The sequence below is a fragment of the Myotis myotis genome, unplaced genomic scaffold, assembly GCF_014108235.1.
Source record: "Myotis myotis isolate mMyoMyo1 unplaced genomic scaffold, mMyoMyo1.p scaffold_m19_p_10, whole genome shotgun sequence".
NCBI lineage: Eukaryota > Metazoa > Chordata > Mammalia > Chiroptera > Vespertilionidae > Myotis > Myotis myotis.
Genome location: NW_023416314.1, coordinates 55,546,612 through 55,562,862, shown reverse-complemented (window position 1 = coordinate 55,562,862; position 16,251 = coordinate 55,546,612). Strand labels below are relative to the sequence as shown.

At 50.6% G+C, this 16,251-nt stretch overlaps 1 protein-coding gene across 2 annotated transcripts in view; it reads right to left on the bottom strand.

The window, feature by feature from the left end:
- Positions 1 to 14,885, bottom strand: part of NELL1 (neural EGFL like 1) — a 706,205-nt gene extending 691,320 nt beyond the window's left edge. The window contains exons 1-2 of one of the 2 annotated variants that reach the window (XM_036325664.1): positions 14,137 to 14,885; positions 5,273 to 5,401 (exon numbers count right to left, since the gene is read on the bottom strand). In XM_036325664.1, coding sequence (XP_036181557.1) covers positions 5,273 to 5,401; positions 14,137 to 14,248 — 241 coding nt within the window. In that variant the 5' untranslated portion in view covers positions 14,249 to 14,885. The remainder of the gene's footprint in view (positions 1 to 5,272; positions 5,402 to 14,136) is intronic. The other variant, XM_036325665.1, reaches the window with a different exon arrangement.
- Positions 14,886 to 16,251: the final 1,366 nt, after the last annotated feature.

The window sequence follows — 16,251 nt, the reverse complement described above, 5'->3', positions numbered from 1 at the left end:
AGGGCACATGCAGGAGGCAGCCAATCAATGATGAGTCTCTCTCATCACTGATGTTTCTTTCTCTCTCTCCCTCTCCCTTCCTCTCTGAAATTAAGAGGGAAAAAAAAGATACATATTTTAAAAATTATTAATTTGTATACTTCAAATATGAACAATATATTATAAATCAATTATACCTCAATAAAGCTACTTAATCTTTAAAATCTGATAATTAAGTATGTATGCAATAACGTGGCAAATAAACTTTTCAAGTTTAAATTTTATTAAATCTAATATAGTGCAATTATTTCAGGTGAAAATTTTGCTTCCAAATTAACATACATTGTAAATATAATATATAAACTAGATGTTAAAGACTGTAAAAAATTGTAAAATATATATTAATAACTTTTGTGGCCATACTTGGACATGATAATATGTTTTATATACTGGGTTAAATAAAATTAATTATATAGGCCCACCCAGATAATTTAATTTAATTTAATTTCACCTGTTTATTTTTACTTATTTAACATAGTTACTAGAAAAATTAAAAATACAGGTACAGGTCACATTATATTTCTATTGGACTGTGCTGTGCTGCAACGTAGAACTTATTTGGAATACCCTGGAAACATTATAGTGTTCATATTTCTGCCCAATAGTGGGTAACCATCCTATGGTAAACACACTTATGCACCCCAATAAAAAAAATGTCCACATCTTAATCCCAAGGAGCTATAAATGTTTAACCTTACTTGGGAACCAGGGTGGGGGCGGGGGGAGAGACTTTGTAATGTAATTAAGCTGTAGATCTTGAGATGAGATTACCCTGAATTATCTGTGTGGGCCCAGTATAATTGAAGTGTCCTTAGAAGGAAAAAAAAAAGGGGGCCGAAGAGTCAGTTCCAGAGACGACAATCTGACTACAGAAGCAGAGGTCAGACAGCCGTAGGCAGGAGCCAAGGAGTGTGGCAGCCTCAGGATGCTGGAAAAGGCAATCAACTGATTATCCTGCGGAGGCTCCAGAAGGGTCACAGCTCGGCCAACACCTCGATTTTACCCCCTACAGCCCATTTTAGACTTCTGACGCCCAGAACTGTAAGATAATAAGTATGTTTTGTTTTAAGCCACTAATTCGTGGTCATTTGTTATAGCAACAGTAGGAAACTAATACAGATTTTGGTATCTGGAAGTGGCTCTGTGGAGTAATACGAGACTGAGACATTTTTGAAGACCACAGTAGAAAAGCCTGACGGCCTTGAACATACTGTTAGTAGAAATCTCGGTGATCAGTGAGGACTCGGAATGAAGTACAGAGCGTGGCCTAAAAAAGAACCCCCCTATTTTCTTAGAGAACATCTAAGTCATTGTCCACAGGCTATTAGAAATATGAACATTAAACATAATGCTTATAAAAATAACACTGCCTGTGAGGGCTAAAAAGGAAATGAGGAACATATTACTGGGATTGGAAACTGGAAGACACAGGATCCTGGTTACATAGTGGCAAAAAACTTAGCCAAATTGTGTCCTGTTTTTATAAGGGAAGCAAAAGTTACAGAAGATGAATTTGGACATTCGCCAGAGGGACTTCCCAGCAAAGTGCTGAAGGTGCCGCGTGGGTTCATCTGGCTGTTATAATGAGTTGAGACTTTTGGAGACATTAGGAGGCACCAGACATGAATTTAGGGGGACCAGAGGGCAGACTTTGTGATAAGCAAAATAATGATGCCCCAAAGACGTCCATATCCTCACACTGTGTTTCCTGCGTGGACCAATTCCAGCATGCCAAAATTTCAAGAGTTTCATCAAAAGGTTGATGAAACTTGGGGACTCAACAGGGTTGAGTCACACATGTAATCATTTGTTGGGAATGGCTAAAGGCATTTCCCCAAACCTGAATAGGAAACTGATTGTGGCTGCCAGACAGCTAAAAGGCATCTTAATCTTCATGTTATTGCCTCCTACTGGCTAAACAGCTGAACAGCCATAGGCTATTCCCCAAACTGACAATGCTTCTGTACCCTTTGAAACCTTACCCTTTGAAGTGTATTATCTCCACCTTGCCTTAGGACAAATTGTGGTAATAAAAGCAAGGGTCCTAGACAAGGAGGGAGTCATCAGTTCCTTTAGCTGAAGGTCCTCTGACCCCCAATGCCTTTCAAAATTATTATCTCATCTCCGGACTCTATATTAGTCTCTGGATTCCTATGTCATCTACGCGCAGCCCCTTTTCCAGATTGCTGAACCCTTCTTGATGCTGGGACATGAACCCCGGCAGTTTCCTTACATGGCCAAAAGGGACTTCGGCCTATGTGATTAAATTACCCTGAGCTGGAGAGATTATCCTGGTTTACCGAAACCAGGTAGGCACAATGTAATCACAACGGTCCTTACGAGGACCTCAGTCAAATTCTCATAAGGAAGTTACTCTTCCCACCAAAGCAGCCAAGATCCCATCCCTGTGGCTGGAGCCTGGTAGGTATCCCAGAGGCAGTTTCCAAAGTGGAGAACACAGCAATTAGAGAGCAGAGTTCTAGCCCACAACGCCCACACTTGTGGGATAAATAAATGAGTGAATAGTGAGGAAAGCAGGCAAATATCCTCTTATAGTGCTCACTGGACAGAAGACATTTCTTCTTCATTTCGTAGTTAACTGCATTATGATAAGAAGTTTTAATTCAACTCCAAATGTCTATGTGCCACGCCGAATACAGGCCCTGGAGATGAAGGGGGAACTGGAGAGGCACGACCTCTGCCCTCAGGAAGCTCACAGACAGGCCCGGCTCCCACAGAAACCCTGTGGACCGAGTGTCAGCAACTGCCCTGGCGAAGAATGTCAAGGTCACGAAACAACACCTGCGCAGATCCACAGCGAAGAGGAAAGGACTCGTCTGTATTCTCTTCACCACACCCAGCGTACCTCCTTCAATTCCTCAGTAAGACTAAGTGGAAATGAATATACCTGTCATCTTCTCTTTTTTTAATTTTTTTCTTTATTGATTAAGGTATTACATATGTGTCCTTATCACCCAATTGCAGCCCCACCTCCCACTCATGCCCTCACCACACACACACACACACACACACACACACCCGTGTCTGTGTCCATTGGTTAGGCTTATATGCATGCATACAAGTCCTTTGGTTGATCTCTTCCCCTTACCCCCACCCTCCCCTACCTTCCCTCTGAGGTTTGATGGTCTGATCGATGCTTCTCTGTCTCTGGATCTGTTTTGTTCATCAGTTTATGTTGTTCATTATATGCCATAAATGAGTGAGATCATGCGATATTTATCTTTCTCTGACTGGCTTATTTCACTTAGCACAATGCTCTCCAGTTCCATCCATGCTGTTGCAAATGGTAAGAATTCCTTTTTTTTTTTTTTACCTCAGCATAATATTCCATTGTGTAGATGTACCACAGTTTTTTATTCCACTCATCTGCTGATGGGCACTTAGACTGTTTCCAGATCTTTCTAGGAATATATCCCAAGAAACTAGAAACACCAATCAGAAAGGATATATGCACCTGTCATCTTCTTATGTGTCATCACGTAATAACCGAATGCTTAAGCTATCTGCACAGTAAATATGTAAATCTCACCCCATCATGCCAGTTCAGTCGCTCTAAAACAATCCTTTTGTTATCTTCACAAAAGGCTCAGAAAACATAAAAACACCCTGGCAGGCATTTTCACAGAGGAATATCCAGGCTGCCCGATCGGGTCACTCCCTGCTCCAGCCTCCACAAAGCCCCGCCCCACCACCACCACCCCACCACCCCCGGCTCTGAGAGTAAAGTACAAAACCACTAACCTGGCTTCCAGGCTGGAGTAATATTTACAACAGTCGATAACAAAAACATCCCCACCCGCCTATCAGAATGACACTGCGCCTATCAATCATCAGTCCCCCACACCCATGGCTATCAGCTAAATACCAGTTCTGCCCACAGGGCCCAGTGCGACCCCAGCCCCTGCCTACCTCTCCAGCCACTCACCACCCTCAGCCCTGCTACTCGGCTTTCTGCCTTGAGACCTTCACACATACTAGTTCCTCTCCCACAGTGCTCTGAGCCCCACCCCTTCCTACACCAGGTTTTCTATTCATTTTTCAAGGGACATAGCACTTTTTGAGGATACCCTTCCCTGACCACTACCCTCTCCCCACGCCAGTTAAACCAAGTCTGACTGCCACTCTTACTTGACAGTCTCTACGTCCCTTCATTGTTAAGTATAAACCACTGGAATTAAAGAATTCCTGTGTAATGACTGTTTTCCTCACTCTGTTTAGAGCAGGGGCTGTACCTCGCTTATGACTCTTGCTGGTAACCCTATTAGCATATTGCCTGGTTCGCAGTAGGAGTCCTGTAATAATAGTGAGTACTTCCTGAGGGGTTCCTACGAGCCAGCACTCTTTTAACCACTTCGCTTGATTCGCTTCTTGCAACAGCCTCACGATTCTTTCAGATGAGGACACAAGCAGAGTCAGGGTAAGTAATTGCCCAAAATCTCCAAGCCTGTAAGTGGAAGGCTAGGAATCTGATCCCGGGCAGTCAAGCTCTGGAGACCATGCATTTAAGAAGCGCATGATACTGCCTTTGAATGCTTGTGGGATGATTTAGTGAACTGCAGTCAGATGTAGTGGGCATAACCAACTACACAGCACCCCCAAGAGAACGGAGCCATGAAACACCCTCTGTGCTCATGATCTGTCCATTGGATGGGAGATGCGGGAATAGGTGTAGTTGTAGGTAAATATGCAGATAATAAAGAAAAATATGGCTGGCAATGGCTTTCAAGGACTTTGCAGATTCATTCCACTTTACATCCCCACCAAACTCCCCAGAGAGCCCAGCTACTGTAGCTCAGTGGTTAAGCGTCACCCCATGAACCAGGTCAAGGGCACATGCCTGGGTTGCGGGCTCGATCCCCAGTGAGGGGCATGCAAGAGGCAACTGATCAATGATCCTCTCTCATCATTGATGTTTCTATCTCTCTCTTCTTCTCCCTTCCTCTCTCTGAAATCAATAAAAACATTTTTTTAAATCCCCAGAGAAATTTTTCACTGCAAACCAACTATTTCACCACCATGTCCTGTAGTGCCCCCTCACACCATCAGAACACCCCTGGGATATCTGAACACCCTCAGCATTTCTGAGCATTCCTTATGACAATAACACAAGAGACACAGAGATGATCTTCCAACAAATACACGCCAGGTGAGCACCCCCTAGGCGGCCCTCTTCCCCACACTCTGCCCTGTGACAAGGAAGAAGCGCCTTTACCTTGAAATAAAAATGCTTTGCTGGCATTGTGCAGTCCAGACACCTGCGTGACGCCCAGGGTAGTGTTCACGAGGTCAAGTTCAGTGATAATATCCATCTGAAGGTCGGGATCCATCCCAGAGCCCAGCACTGAAAAAGAAACAAAGAGCTGTCTTGACTTGAAATGCAGACGGCTGGCAGAAACGTGGAACAGAAATCAGAGAAGCCAGGAGTGGCCGGGAATACGAGGAAGCCAGTGATGGTGCTTGGGGTGCTCTTGCTGGGCGGAAAAGAAGGCACCTCTGCTCCATTATCCCCCTGACATTATAGTTTCTTGGTCCCTTTTCCAACCCAAACCCCCATTTGTTAAAGACTGATAATCCCTTCTCCTAAAACCTAAGGGCCTAATATAGTTCAGATTCACAATGTATCATTCATTAGAAAGGTAATATAATGCTACATGTTATGTAACATCTTCAGCAAAACCTGAATCAGTACCCCATAATCAAAAACAGTATTTCTGGAGCAAAAAGTGTGACATTTTCCTCTAATTGGCTAAATAAAGACTATAAATAGCCTCGTATCCATTGAGGTCAAGTTTCACCACCAAATGAGCACAGCTCAGGGTAGGTTTTGCTGTCAGGTGAGTTATGGAGAAACAGTGGGTTTCTTTTGTTTTTAATATATTTTTATCGATTTCAGAGAGGAAGGGAGAGGGGGAGAGATAGATAGAAACATCAATGATGAAAGAGAATCATTGATCGGCTGCCTCCTGCACGCCCCCACACTGGGGATCGAGCCCGTAACCCGGGCATGTGCCCTTGACTGATTAGAACCCAGGACCCTTCAGTCCACAGGTCAATGCTCTATCCACTGAGCAAACCAGCTAGTGTGAAACTTTGGGTTTCTGAGCTTTTTTAGATCTAGGGTCTGTGGATACAGAATTGCAGCCCTAAGAATCGTGGCATCAGAGACAGATACAGCAGCGAAATCTGACGCCCTGTCACCAGTGAAGGCCTCAGCAGAGCGAGCCCTATTCATCCGGCTCAACCACCTGTGTAAAGAGGGCAATGGAGAGAGATCCTGTCCCAGGTGGAGAAGCGGGGCAGAGGGACTGGCCAAAAAAGAGGATCCCTGGGACAACAAACATACTGTGGGGCCTTGACTTACGAGTTTACGAGCTCGTTAAGGAGCTCATTAACTCAAATTACTCTATCAACTCAATGCAAAAAATCGGTGGAGAGACAGCTGGTATCTCAAAAAACTCGTTAGTCGGGACACTCGTAAGTCAAGGCCCCACTGTACAACTCCATCCAGGGGACTCCTGACTGGCAGGTTAGACACTGACTACTGTTGGAGAACTTCAATGCACAGAAACATGGCCCTGAGTCCCCTATTGCCCCAGCTAAGAAATGGCAAATCTCTAAGGCTTTCTCAGAGCCACCCCTGCCATCACCCCCCTCCCCCGGGGGAGGGCAGTTCTGCAGAATGATACACACATGGCTGCCAAGTGACTCCCAATTATATACATGAATAAGGCCACATTAATACATTAATAAAGTCACTCGAAGGGACTGTGTTTAAGGCATTCATAAAGGCTGTGTCTATCTACGCTTAGCATCTCAATAGTGCGATTCTGCTTCCACAGTTGGGAATGTTTTAATCAGCAGCAGCTGTCAACTTTTGTCTTAATGGTAATGCAGTCGCTGAGGCAAGATTTGGAGAGCCTGAGCCCCATGTGTCCCAGAGAGCCTCAGTGGATGTTCCTGGGGACAGCATGAGCCATTACAGCCTCGTCTGTCCTCCCTCCCTCAGCCCGTGCCCCACAGATCTGGGGAGGAAATCTACCCTCTTCGCTCTTCCCATGAGCAGCAATCAGGGCTTCTGTCAACAGAAGGTGGGTCAGCGAAGGGCCTCTGGAGCTAAAGCCTGTCACGGCCAAAGCAGACCAAGGGTTAAGTTAAAGGCAGAGTGCATAAAACTGCCTGCTCAGCTTGTGTCAGGCTTCCCCTTGCCCTCTGCCCTGAAGATTAAAGGTTTCCCCTTGGCAATGCAGCAGATATAAGACTGGTCTACCCAGAGACCCCTCTTCCATCCATTCATTCATTCCACATTCATTCGTTCATTCAATACTTTTTCAACAGGTGTTACTGGGGCTTACTGTTAACACGCACATTGCTAGGCCCTGGCGATGCCCGCACTGAGCGTGCATTCCTGGGGCAGGGGGTGAGGAGCGGGCAAGGAAGAAAGAAGATAGTCTGAGATAGCAGTAAATGCTAGCAGAAAGCAAAACAGAGTAATGAAAGAGAAAGCAATTTGCATGGGGCTTCAGAAAGGATGGTCAGGGAAGGCTCTTCTGAGCTGAAACTGAATGATGAGAAGGAACCGGTGATGGGAAACCTGGGGGGCAAGCTCTCCAGGTTGAGAGAACAGCAAGTGCAAACGGAACAAAGCCGGCATGTTCAAGGACCAGAGAAAAGCCTCGTGTGGCTGGAGCGGAGTGGGATGGTGGAGGGAACAGTGGTAGAAAATGAGGCCAAAAATAGGACCTGCCTTGTGAGCCCTGCAATGGGGTGTCATTGGAGGGCTTTAAGGGGTGTGTTTAAGGGGCAGAGGAGTGGGATATGCTGATTTACAGTATGGTCTCATTAAGTGTCCATCCTGCCTGCCTGAACCTGCTCATCCCTCACCAGACTCAATTCCCAAAGACTGACTGAGTACCTACTGTGTGCAAAGAAGCACTGAGCGAAATGGGTGTCTACCCTCCACCCAGAAAGGGTTGTGGAGACAACACTAAACTGAGAGCAGCATGGCCTCCTGTTGAGAGTGGTGATGCTTTTCTCCAAGTGAGCTGTTAGCAACAGTTCTGTAAGCGCCTTGAAAAGGCCGGAAAGGAGCTAATATTTCAGTTTGACCTATCGTGTTCCACACCTATATGGCAGCAATTAAATCAAGAGTGATCTCAGCGGACCTCCATGCTGGTCTTCCTCTGGACAGGAGTTTGGAATGGATCCTTAGCAGGACATGAGAAGAAGGACGCATCCCTGTAGCCCTAGCGCCTTGCCCAGGGCCTGGCATGGCAGGCCCTGAATTTAGGACCCAATTAATTAACTGATAAGCTGATGCATGATCACCGCTCTGGGTGCAATGACCTCAGAGAAATATGCATATCTGGGGAAACCACAAGAGGACGGGATGGCATTCAGGCCAAGGAAACTTTCTAAAAGGGCCGTGGTTGACTAAATTATTGGCTTCAAATCTCTACCCCTCCCCTATTCACAGCCTTAGCTGTGTGGCTTTGCAGTTCCCTCCACTAGGGTGGGAGTGAAGTCCCCACTCTTAGACTTTGAGCCTGGCCATGTGACTTGCTGGGGTCACTGGGAAGCTAGCGATGTCACACAAGCGGAGGCGTGAATGTTCTCTTGTACCTCTGCACAAAGATGAGAACACATGGCCCTGCTGGTCCCCTGGTCCAGAGAGACCGAGGCAGGAGGAGCAGATACCCTTCCTGAGTCTGAAACCACGCCCAGCCAAAGCTGGCCTAGATCAGCCAACAGCAAACCAACCTACAGACACGTGAACCAAATTAAATGTTGTAGGCCACTGGGTCTTTGGTAGCTTGTTATGCACATTATTGTGGTGACAGACGGCATGCAGGGACTAACGACCTACCATGATGGTCATCCTTACGATGCCCAAATCTCTGAGACTAGGAGCCCTGCAGCTGGACAAGCCCAAGAGGCACCCAAACCAATTCTGTGAAACTGACAGAAGACCCCAGTGGGTGCCCGTGGATCCCTGTCCCCAAATGAGAACACAGCGCCCTCAGCCCAGAAAGTGTTGTGGAGACAACACTAAACGAAGAGCAGTGTCAACCCTATCTCATCCCCCTACTAACTCTGTGCCCTTGGAAAAAATCCCTTCACCTCTCAGAGCCTCAGTTCCCTCCTCCAGAAAATGGGATGATCACACCTGCCTCCCAGCCTCGTGAGGTTGCCGTGATAACTACGTGAACACCCCAGCACATCTGGCACGTGCTGCATGTGTCTTTCATAAGCCCAGCTCTCCAGGCCTTTCCAGCTCCCTGGTCCCACACTCCATGGACACGTCCAAAAGGTGCAGGTGGCCCCCTTTCTCCCAACCCCTCCACTTGCCTAGCGACCTGGAAAGGCTCTCGCTCTGGCTTCACTTTGTAAAATCTATACATCAAACCTATATTCACTCCTCCCCCTACAGCCTTTAAGTGAAGGAGCTTCCCTGGCTTAAGATAATTCCATTGCTCTTGTCATGAAAACACCCCACAAAAACAGAACAAGAGAAATCAGTAAAGCTTCCAGATACGGTTCTCTTCTCTTCCTTTAATTGGTCCCCCTCAGGATGGAAATGCCTCGTGCCGACAGCAGCATGTGTAAAAGGCAGCCCTTTGCACACTGCCTGAGGAATCAGAAAATGCATTAATGAGATAGCATTTGCACGGCCTCTCCTGGACCTTGCGTAGTCTGAGTGTGGGTCCCATGAAAAATAATTCTACTTTAATGTTTCTGCTTCTTGTCCGAGCATGGAGCTGCTGCCCTTTTCCAAGGAAACTCTATTAAAGTTTTCCACTTTGGCTGTAAGTGCTCTACAAATGGCTGAAGCTAAGAATTGGCATTAAGCAGGATAAAAAAAAACCTTCTGTGGGAGAAACACGTTTTAAAAGCTGGAAGGCAGAGTGTCAATGTCTCAGAGGCACTTGGGGCCTGGCTCTGGGATTCAGGACGTTCACCCTAACCTCCCTAATCTCCCAGGACACCTGCTGCTGCTATTGGCCCAGCCCCAGCCCTGCCCGAGGAGTACTCAGGGCCAAAACCTACTCAGTCCACTTCCAGGGTAACAGGCCTAAGCTCCCAAGCAAATCCTCCTGGGCCTGGCTCACTTCAAATCTAATCTGGCTCATTGTCCATGATGGCAGCTGTTCTCCCCTGGTCCACGCGGAGGGATATGATGCTGCAGAGACGCTCCAAGACCTCCCTTTAGAGCAGGATTTCACAACCACCTGATAGAATGTGGGTCCCTGGACTCCTACAGAAGTCGTTAATACCCCCAAAGGCAATATCCTTGTAGAATATGCTCTAGGCCGGTTCCATTCAGACAATATTTCACATGCTCACTGGAGGCTGAGGGCTCTGTCCACAGCTCCATTCAGCTCATAGTTCATCAGCAACATAGGTGTTTCAGGAAGGAATCTCTCCTTTCCAGCCGGCAGCCCCTGGTCCACCTCCGCCCCCTGTCTGGCCACTAAAACACGCTGGAAAGCCAAGGGGGAGCAACCACTGAGTTGATGTCATTCACACTTGCAAGCCATTGGAGAAAACTCGTGGACATGATGTGGTATTACTGCTATGATTTTAGCCCTTGAGTTCTTCATTATTAATAATGTATCTGGAAGTCCCAAAATTCGCTTTCACCCGCAAAAGACTGGAGAACAGCACCTCCTACCTTGACTCCACTTTACTCTGTAAAACAAGTTCTCTGAACAATGGGCAGTTCCAGCAGCTTCCGGGGACACCTATCATTACATTTTCTCCTGTGTAACTGCGACTGCACTGCAGCGCTGCTTTTAATTAAAATGTGCTTGATATCATCTACTCATTTCCATTAAAAGGCAGGGACATCTGAGCAGCTCCCTAAATGGCCCACATGTTTATTTCATCTTGGACTGTTAACAGCCCAGACAACAATTGTCCCACTTGACAAATAAACTTCCCAGGCGCCTGTTTGGATCCTGATAAAGTAATCACAGGCCAGCCTCTGCTACCTCGGAGGATGGATGTGTGAAGCAGAATTGATGGTCAGGGCAAAATCAAAGAGGCTGCCCCCAGAAAGCTGCTAAGCAAACCCCCTCAAGCGACAATAAGTTCTAGTGAAAGAATTGAGATCTAATTCCCTTCCCGCCCCCTCCCCGCCCGCTTTTCTGATTCTTCGGATGATTTTTGCAGAAGACGTGGCCTCTGGTGTTGGAGTGGTGCCAAGTGCCACTGGAAGCCAGGCTCCCTCAGCAACTGCCACGACCACAGGGGCAGACCCTGCCATGCTCCCCTGCCTCTGCACAGCTGTGCCCTCTGCCTGGAATGCTTTTCCCACTTTGTCCACCTGCCCCTACAGAGCCTTCAAGACCACTCTCAATTGTCACCTCCTGATTACAGCCTTCCCTGACCACCAACCACCCCTCCCCAGAATCCATTCCTACGCTCCCTCTTCTGTATTTCCTCAAGACAAACTTATACTCCCACCACCTTCCTAGCCTCCTCCATCAAACTGTAGAATAAGAGTAAAATACTTTGGGGGGATGAGAGGATAAAGGGAGTCAAACATGTAGTGATGGAAGAAGGCTAGACTTTGGGTGGTGCAATATACAGACAATGCAACATACAGATCATGTATTGTAGAATTGACACCTATATGATGTTAACCAATGTTACCCCAATAAATTTATTTTTTTAAAGCTTTCCAGTTTCTATTTGGATTCTCAGCTAAATTGTAAGTTCCTGAAAGTCAAGGACCAAGTTGTTTCCTCTTCCAGTGGTTCTCAACCTTCTGGCCCTTTAAATATAGCTCCTCATGTTGTGACCCAACCATAAAATTATTTTCGTTGCTACTTCATAACTGTCATGTTGCTACTGTTATGAATCGTAATGTAAATATCTGATATGCAGGATGGTCTTAGGCGACCCCTGTGAAAGGGTCGTTCGACCACCAAAGGGGTGGCGACCCACAGGTTGAGAACCACCGAAGCAATCCTGGCGGCCAGCAAGACACTCAACTGTTTCGGGAATGAGTAATCTTCCCTACAACAGAATGTTTACAAGATGTGAAGGAGTTGGTGTGAGGAAGGGGGGAAGACCTGTTCTGAAAGATCTAACCCCTGCCCTAGCTGGTTTGTCTCAATGGATAGAGTGTCAGCCTGCGGACTGAAGGGTCCCAGGTTTGATTCCGCCAAGGGCACATGCCTGGGTTGTGGGCTCGACCCCCAGTAGGGGGCGTGCAGGAGGCAGCCAATCAATGAATCTCTCTCATCATTGATGTTTCTATCTCTCCCTCTCCCGTCCTCTCTAAAATCAATAAAATATATTTTTTTAAAATAAGATCTAACCTGGAGGCACAGTCCAGCTCCCAAAGGAGGCACTTTTTGCAGACTTTTCGAAGGAGTAATGAGAACAAAGGAGTTAGGCATGTTCGGCGGGGATGTGCACCTGTGGATGTGAAATGAGCGGTGGGTGCCCGCCCCCGCCTGGTTCCTCCCACGGGCTCCTCTGTAAGATGCCCGGCAGCACCAGGTTCTCTGCGCACAGGGCGGGGAGCCCACACTCCGCACTAGCCTCTGCCGTCCGGATCTTTCGGGGGCGCGTTTCTCCCAGTTTGTTGCGGATTTTTTTTAAACGAACGCAGCCTGATGGGGCCTGAACTCAACAAGCAGCTGTTCTGGGCGAGATCGAGCCGTGGCGCCTCCGAAGCCCGGGGCCCGCGGATGCAGACAGGAAAGGGATGGAAACTGTCTGTCCGCGAATAAGTCCACACACGACTCTTCGGTTAAGCAAAAGGGAACCTGCTGCCCGGGTCCGTCCTGGCAAGAAGAGCCGGCGGGAATCTAGACGCCCAACTCCAGTCTCCCCGGGCGGGCGAGCTGACTGCCAGAGGGGGGCGCCGGGGGGCAGGAGGAGGGAACTTTTGAGCCAACCAAGACCAGGCCCCTCTCCCAGCCCTTCCGGATAAACTTGCGGTCTAGCCTGGGAAGCAGGCCATGCCTCCAGGGGAGGGAACGAAGAGCGGTACAAGAGGAACAGATAAACGGACAGGGAATGGCTCCCCACCAGTTCTGGGGCGCAAAATCGGCAGCGCGTACCCAGGTCGGCTGGGTTAGGAATAAACACTCGCCACACACACACACACACACACACACACCCGAGAGCCTTAATTTAGCCAATTTCCTACTCCATCCTACCCCATCCCCATCTTTCCACACCTACTAGCCTCTGGGAGAAGGCGGCTGACAGCCGGTCTCCAAAGCCCAGGGGGGGCGAGTGGAAGCTGAAGGATGGAGGTGCCCTTAGAGTCCTCAACTACGTGTCTGGAGGCAGAACGAAGTAAGGACTTCAGAAAATTAGGCCAATTAGCCTAGCCCCCACCCCAGCCCTCCACAACCTCCAACCGCAATTACGGCGAAGGGAAAGCTGGTGTGGAGCCTGAGAACATCGCCCCGATTGTCCCCGCCGCTCCAAATCCCCAAGAATCATACGTCCAGCACTTGGGCGCAGGGGCATGGGGAGGGCGGGGTAAAGGCTCCTGGAGTTCCCCGGGGGAGAGCCAGGAGTGGGCCAGAGGAGAGCGCGGAAACGCGGGTTCACACGCAGCCCGCAGCCCGGGCCGCGCCCTCCGGGGCCCCCGCAGCGCCCGCCGGCCGGAAGCGCTCCCTCTGCGGGTGCGACTCCCGGGGCTGCCCCTTCTCGGCCGGCGGGCGCAGATACAGCGGTTTCCAGCGCACCTTCCAAGTTCTGGGGTGCGGGCTCGCGGGCCGGCCCTGCGGTGGGTTTCCACCCGGAAGCCGGTTCCCAGCAGCAGAAGGGTGCGCTCCCGCGGCCGCGCCCCTCGCTCCGGCGTCCGCGAGGCTGCGTCCCCCTGGAAAGGGGCGCTCCTCAGGGGCATCTTCCAACCTGGGGGTCCCACTTCCCGCCCCTCCACCTGGCGCAGGACAGCGAGGTCTGAGGGACCTGTCCACGCTGCACCGCCCTGACCCGGAGAAGCGCGGGGGTCGGCTCCAGGTCTCCCGGCGCTCGTGTGGGCGCGGGGCACAGCGGAGGGGCTCCCCCCCTTTGCCTGTATTCTTGCGAGCGCCCAGCCGTTCTTACCTGTCCTGGCGGTGCACACACAGAACCACACAACTAAGATCACATCCATCGGCATCGCTCCCGAGGGTCCCCGACACGGGGCGTGCGGAAGGCAGGAGAAAAGCGCCTGCATCCCGAGGCGCGCAGGACTCGGAGCGGCCAAACTTGCTAGCGGGCGGCGGGGGAGGTGGCTCGGCTGCGCCGGGTGCTGCGCTCGGGGATCGCGCCCAGGAAGGCGGCCCCGGCCGCCCCGCCCCGCCCCCAGACCGCCCCCCCACGGCGGGCGGCGACGGTGCGGGGCTCCGACAGCCCCCGCTGCGGCTGCGCCCGCCTCGGAGCCGGCTCGGCCACTCCGGCAGGTTGCCCTCCGCGCGGGGATCGGGCTGTCCTCCTGCGCCCGCTAAGCTGCAGGCGCAGCCGCCGCTGCTCCCGGGAGCCCGGGCGCCGGAGTCCCAGGACCTGCGGCCCAAGGGGAGGCGGGAGGCGCCTGGCGCCCTCGGTTTCACAGGCTCCAGCCCAGGCGAGCTGGCCTCGCCGCCGTCGCCGCCTCCGTCTCGGCGCTGCGGTGGGGGCTCCCGAAGTTGCCACAGATCATCCCGGCCGAGAAGAACCGCGGAGCCCTCACGCGTGGGCTTTTCTCCGGGCAGAACCCTGACGGAGCAGGTGCCACGGAGCGCGCCCAGCGCCTCCCGGGAAACAATTAGTCGGGATTCGCTCCGGCAACTGGGTGGGGAGGGGCGCGTCGGGACCTGCGGGGGAGGATGGCTGAGTCTTGGCTCCCCACGTGCACCTCCCTGTCTGTTCTCTCCCGGGGCCTTCAGACCCGGCGCACGTGAGGGAGGCAGGGGGAGGGGGGGAGGGGGAAGGGGGGAGGGGGGCGGGGGGGGAGGGCGCTGTGGCAGCGGGTGTAGAAAACAGGTTCCGAAGCCAGAGCGAGCTGCGGATGGGGTCTGGGGAACCTCTCTGCAAGCCTTCCGGTTCTGCAGGGCAAATGCTGCCACATAGGGGAAATTCCTAATCATTTTATTTCCCTTGGATGCCTTTCTGGGTGGTTTTGTCAAAAGCTCTCTTCTGCGTTCATAGTCCCATTTCGGGCCTTTCCCACGGTTTCTCCAGGACCCTTCCCCACCCACCCCATCCCAACCCCATTCTCTTAAGAGAAAAGCTGGGCATTGTGTTCTACGCGCGCTTGCAGGGAGAGAAGTCCCCCTCCCTCTCTGTGACCCCCCTCCAGACCCCGGCCTTCTCAGCACAGATCTCCGGGTTGTCTCACTTCCATCCAGGAATGCTATTTATAACTAGATGCAAAGCCATGAAATCAGATGACGGAACCTCTGGTTTATAGCAAAGGAGCCCCGCAGGCTGTGACGCCCCCCAGTGTGCCCACACTCTCTCTGAGAGCCCACAGCGCCCCTTCCATACACTCAACAGGGGTCCCAAAGGAGAAGAGGGGAACTTCCTGGAACAGCCCTCGCTCAGGTCCTGGGAGCCAAAGTTCCAGAACCCACTTCCCTGATAAGGATCGTCTGCCCTTGTCACCTCGTGCATCCCCTCTCACCTCCCATAGTCCTAACCCCAGGAGTCCCCACTGGAAGCCATCACCGGGCTAGCGCTGCTTATTAGGAGAGAGCGCTTTACCTGCGTGTTCTGGTCTCTGCCCTATTTTTCTGGATATTTCTGTGTGCAGGCCACTGTCCCACTTGGCCCTTTCCAGTGTGGCCCTGGGGACGATGAGAGAGAACGAGAACAAGCAGGTCAATTCCAGCTCAGGCAGCCGAGGTCGAAGGAAGGAAACCGACCAAGAAGCGGGCTGCCCACTCCAGAAGCTGAGCTGAGAGAGTAAGAGATAAACTGTTGTCTGCCTGAAAGGATTCTCCACGTCTCCTGGGATTCAACTCAAGCCCAGGAGGATCTGTCTGCCTTGATTCTGTGTTTTCACCACAGCGTGGGCACTTTTTCCCAGGCACTTTCCTGGAGCCTATTACATTTACAGCTAACAGTAACATCACGCATCTTGAGGGAAACGGGCATGCCCCTCCCTCTGCAGTTTTTTTAAAATATATTTTTATTGATTTCAGCGAGGAAGGGAGAGGGAGCGAGAGATAGAAATGATGAGAGAGTACATCGATCAGCTAC